Source organism: Cyprinodon variegatus, unplaced genomic scaffold (genome assembly GCF_000732505.1).
Source record: "Cyprinodon variegatus isolate N-32 unplaced genomic scaffold, C_variegatus-1.0 Scaffold481, whole genome shotgun sequence".
NCBI lineage: Eukaryota > Metazoa > Chordata > Actinopteri > Cyprinodontiformes > Cyprinodontidae > Cyprinodon > Cyprinodon variegatus.
In genome coordinates this window covers 736,369-741,824 of record NW_015150934.1, presented here as the reverse complement: position 1 = coordinate 741,824, position 5,456 = coordinate 736,369, and the positions used below count along the sequence as shown (strand labels likewise).

The window sequence follows — 5,456 nt, the reverse complement described above, 5'->3', positions numbered from 1 at the left end:
TGTTTACCTTTTGTTGAGATGCTAAAACAGTGCTTTCAGTGCCTACATGTTATTTTACTAATAAATAAGTAAAGAATTACACAGACTACACAGTAGTTGGCATGTGTTATTGCACAGTGAGAGAAAAGAACATTACCTATTATCTAATATTCTTCTCTCTGGCTGTGCAATAACACATGCCAACTACTGTGTAGTCTGTGTAATTATATACTTATTTATAAGGTCAGTACATTTCTGCAGTGCAGGTGCAATATTCCAAGTCAACTCCTCTGTAGTCTTTCCTTAGCTCTCTACTGTGCAGATATTTTAATATCTAAAGGAAACAAATTCCAGGACATCACAACTTAAAAAAAAAATCTTTTGTACTATATACTCACTCTTTTTAAATTGTCTGTTGCATTTTTATCTTAAATTACATCTTGTTTAACTCTTTGTATTCTATATAAGCGACTGGAACCAGAGATTTTCATCCATCCATCCATTTTCCTTCATGCTTATCCCAACTGGGGTCATGAGGGGTGCTGATTCCTCAAGCTGTCTACAGGCAAGGGCCGGGGTACACCCTGGACAGGTCGCCAGTCTATCGCAACCAGAGATTACCCTGAAGGAGTAATCCCAAGGGATAAATAAAGTTGAGTCTAAGTTTTCAATGTTTAAACAAAACTCCTTCTGTGTCAGCTCATTAGCTTCCAAGTGAGTTTGCTATTACATTCACCTTAATGTCACCTCTATTACATGAGAAGTAGAAGCTACTTCAGCCTTTCCTTCCCATGAGTCCTCATCCGATAGTTTACTGTTTTACTGTATTTGAAAATACACTGATATGAAAGTAAACGTTGGCCCAATATGATGACACTGTATCTGGGACATGTTGGTGAGACTTCAGACATGCTTCAGCAGAGTTTGCTCTGGTATGAGCCACACCCAAAGAAGTGAAAATCTACCTGTTAAATGCCTAAAAGGCAATTCTGTTCTCTAAATAAGCCCTCACTGTATCTTTAAAAAAAAAAGGTTTGCTGTTTTTCAGTGTAACAGTGGCCTGGCTTTCTTGGGACTGTAATATATTTTTTCAATGCTGAGGCTTATTTATGACATCAGATCAACCGAATAAACCACATTTGGATCACAAATATAGTCAGGTTTCATGCATTTCACGATGTACAAAGAAATGAGTGTTTATACAAGACTTAGATCTAAGGTTCTGAACTTTGTTATAAGGGCCACTGCTTAGATTCGGGGCTGTTGGTAGGGATATTACAGCCCACAACAGGAACAAGGGCCAGTAGATTTTTGTTTAATTCCATTTAACTTAATTTGAGAAATAAAAGCAATGTTTTAAAACTGTGGGATCAGCTTATTTAAACATTCAGGCCTCAGGCTAACATACATTACCAGTACAAGATCACTACTGTGTATTATTCCATGCATTTTTTCACACTTTTACTGTGATACCCCTAAGTTTTAAACGAAAGGATGTTTGAATTTTTAATACTAAGGTTTTTCATGTTTAATATAACAAGTTAGATTAGTTTAAGTCGCTTAAAATGGTCTCTCTTTTTCAATTGTACAACAATTGTTGCTTTAAATGAAAGAGCCATGAGGTTAACGGATCCAGGTGGGCGTGGCTTCGTGTGTGACGTTACAGAGGAGCTGGTTCTGGCTGCATGTGGAAGAGTCTGGAAGTTTCCACGCTGTTTATAAAGAATACAGTTGGAGCGCGAGCCGCACACGTTCAGGCAGGGCACGGACTGCTAAAGAGCACCAAAAACTTTATTAGAATATTTAAAACTAAAAAAAAGGCAAGGGCCGCTGGACGGTCAAGATGGGCAAGGACTACTATGACATTTTGGGAATCAAGAAAGGAGCATCAGAGGACGACATAAAGAAAGCTTATCGTAAGCAGGCTTTGCGTTTCCACCCCGACAAGAACAAATCACCAGGAGCGGAGGAGAAATTTAAAGAAATCGCTGAAGCTTACGATGTTTTGAGCGACCCGAAGAAGAAGGACATTTATGATCGTTTTGGAGAGGAAGGTAATCATCATCTGAAACTAGTATGTGGATGGGCTAGTTAATAGGGGTTAGCTGGGTTAGGATATATTAGCAACCACTGTCGATATTTTAGGTCAAATGGTCGTTAACGATAATCTGTTTGTGTCATGGCGCTTTGTCCGTCCTTCATGGTGAGCTTTACCATAAAAGGCTCCATCGGACAGGACACACTTAATGATGATTTGGGACTATAACGGTCATTTAACATGAGTAACGTTATCTGCGCTGCTTAAAGGTTATGTGTTTGGCAGGAGAGGCAGGGTTAGCTTCATGTGTTTGTAGAGATGCTACTGGTATTAGCCTGCTGTGTGCTTGCTTTAATTTCAGCAACAGAATAATACGGAAGACGATTAGGGCCACTGAAAAAACAAAAAAAGTTAACAGATATGTAAATTTTATTTCAGTATGATAGGAGAAAAAAGTCGGAATTCTGACTTTTTCTTTCAGAATTTTGACTTTTTCTTTCAGAATTTTGACTTTATTATGAGAATTCTGGATCTTAATGTAGATTAGCACCATGAAGGAAGACAAAAGTCAGAATTCTGGGGGAAAAAGGTCAGAATTCTAACCTTTGTTTCCCCATATTAAACTGAAATAATTTTTAAAAATCAGATAATTTATTTTTATTTTTCCAGTGGCCCTAATCCTGAGATTAAAGTGAGAATTCTGAGATTAAAGTGAGAATTCTGAGATTAAAGTGAGAATTCTGAGATTAAAGTGAGAATTCTGAGATTAAAGTGAGAATTCTGAGATTAATGTCAGAATTCTAACTTTTTTCCCCCACAGTAAACTGAAATAATATTTAAAAATCAGTTTACTTTTTTATTTTTTTTCAGTGGCCCTAATCCTCTTCCATAGACTAAAGAAGAGCTGAAACTGAGTTGAAATTGTTTCGCTTAAGTGACAGAATGCCCCACTACGTCTAATTTAAGATAATTAAAATGATTAAGAGTGGGATCCCTGTGTGCAGGCTATCTTGATGCGTTGCCATGGTTGAATTTATTATAGGAATTGTGCTCATTTTTAGAGCCCATTTTTATTTTGAAAGAGGTGAGAGGGGTTAAAAGTAGGCAGATCATAAAAAGGGTTATTGCTTTTAGTTACTCTGTGATCATAGACATCTGTCCGCATAGGATGAGTCAGAGTATATTTATAGATAAGTATTTTATACAACTCTGTTACAGACTAACTGCTAGTTGAGAAACATAAAATGATTATTATACGACTGGCATTACATGTAGGCTTTATATTTAAATAAGAGGGTTGGGTAGGAAAAAAACGTATGTATGTTCATAAATATGAACATAATGGAAGCTTTAGAAATGAATAGAAAACAAAAAAGAATCCAGATTTAGTTCAGGTAAAGAGCAGAGTCTCAGCTGCTCTCTGGTTTTTAGCCAAGGGTGTTTTGAATGAACATTGAACCATGACATGGATTAAAGATTTTACTCCAAATATCAATAGAAGACTGAGATTTGTTGGGCAAAAGGAGCTAACATGCAGAACAGGCCAGATACCTTTAAAACTAAACAACAAAGGAAGCGCTAACACCCAGCAGTATTCAATACACGGCATATAAATCATTGTCATAAAAAATAGCTTTTTGATCTTTGCCAATCTAGTGTCTTTTTTTAGCACTGTTGACAATGAAAATAGCCATGTTCAGTTGTATTTGATAACCTATATTATGTGTAAACATATGCTGAATTACTGTTTATGAGCTTTATTTTCATTACAATTAAATCAGATCTCCCTTTATTAAAGTCTTTGAAAACAAAACAAAGTCTAGTTTGAATCAATGATTACTCTTAAGTGACATTTATTGTTTTCATCTTAAATGCATTGTTTTCTTATTTTCTTTATTTAGGGTTGAAAGGTGGCGGAGGACCAACAGGGGGCAGTGGACCTGGCACCTTCAGCTACACCTTTCAAGGGGATCCTCATGCCATCTTTGCAGAGTTCTTTGGTGGGCGTAACCCTTTTGAGCAGTTTTTTGGTGCTCGCAATGGAGGTATGGAGGAGGACATGGACACTGATGACCCGTTTTCTCGATTTGGGATGGGCGGCGGCGGCGGAATGGGTCCCGGTGGAATGGGTGGCTTCTCACGCTCCTTTGGCCCTGGGATGGGAGGGATGGGAGGAATGGGGGGTCACACTAGCGTTGTAAAGAAGCAGCAAGACCCACCAGTGGTTCATGATCTCAGGGTGTCACTAGAAGAGGTGTTGAATGGTTGCACAAAAAAAATGAAGATCTCCCGAAAAAGACTCAACCCTGACGGCAGAACAACCAGGTCAGAGGAGAAAATCCTGGAGGTGCAGATCAAGAAAGGGTGGAAGGAGGGCACCAAAATCACTTTTGCCAAAGAAGGGGACGAGACGCCGAGGAACATTCCAGCAGACGTAGTCTTCGTGTTGAAGGACAAACCTCACCCGGTGTTCAAACGGGACGGCTCTGACATTGTTTACACTGCCAAGGTCACACTACGTGATGTAAGTCAGGATTACTGTAAACCAGAGATATATTTTGACACATAACCATTACATGTAGAGGATTTAAATCAGTGTTTCTTTTAATGTCATTTCTAAATGTTCTCTACTGTCTTCTCGTCCCATCAGGCCTTATGTGGTTGTACAGTCCATGCACCCACGCTGGAAGGCAGGACAGTGACCGTGACGTCCACGGACATCATACAGCCTGGAATGAAGCGGCGGGTTAGCGGAGAGGGGCTGCCTTATCCCAAGCGACCCGATCGTCGAGGGGACTTGATAGTTGAGTATGAGGTGAAGTTCCCAGAAAGGCTTACTCAGAGCGCCCGGGACACCATCGCCCAGGTTCTGCCTCGATCCTAAACAGGACAAACTCGCTGGACTTGTACTTGGCTGCCATTTTTTTACTTGTGAATTGTCATGTGGGCGTCTACAAGTTAGACTTGCATTAGACGCAAAGAGCGACACTCCCAGGGTCAGCTCAGCCCTGGATGTATTTCCATGGTCCTCTGTAGTGTAAATATGAGCTTTTGGGGGCTTTGCCTATAATAAATGAGTGCTGCTTTTCTGAGTCTTGTTTGTAAATTTGATGAGTGATATTTTGGAGTGTTTGGTTTACGGAGTTTATATTTTTCATGAAACCTGTACAATAAATAAGAGAACATTTGTGCCACTATTCTACTAAATCTTTTGTTTAGAACAATTTTCACTGAGGAACTTTCTTTTTTTGTGAATAAAGTTGAGCATCTAGATTTGCAATGTATGGTTCACGGTTATGAGATATTTGACCGTGGTAGAACAGATTATTTTACTAAGAATGAAAGCTCACACAGAGGAATGACGCTCGGATAAATGATTGCTCTGTGAGTTCTTTGACATTGACGAACAATAAAGAAAACGGTGCTGTTTACATCTGAT

General features: G+C 39.0%; 1 protein-coding gene across 1 annotated transcript; it reads left to right on the top strand.

Annotated features, from left to right (window-relative positions):
• Positions 1-1,671: 1,671 nt before the first annotated feature.
• dnajb1 (DnaJ heat shock protein family (Hsp40) member B1) lies at positions 1,672-5,456 on the top strand. The gene is made up of 3 exons (XM_015389960.1): positions 1,672-2,033; positions 3,919-4,541; positions 4,668-5,456. Exons 1-3 carry the CDS (start codon positions 1,823-1,825, stop codon positions 4,899-4,901), a joined length of 1,068 nt encoding a protein of 355 aa, XP_015245446.1. The 5' UTR covers positions 1,672-1,822; the 3' UTR covers positions 4,902-5,456.

Excerpts from the sequence above, each read along its gene's own strand:
- dnajb1 (XM_015389960.1), top strand. The coding sequence starts at position 1,823 with ATGGGCAAGGACTACTATGACATTTTGGGAATCAAGAAAGGAGCATCA. Across the intron at positions 2,034-3,918 it reads TGATCGTTTTGGAGAGGAAG|GGTTGAAAGGTGGCGGAGGA; the intron begins GTAATCATCATC and ends TTCTTTATTTAG. Across the intron at positions 4,542-4,667 it reads CCAAGGTCACACTACGTGAT|GCCTTATGTGGTTGTACAGT; the intron begins GTAAGTCAGGAT and ends TCGTCCCATCAG.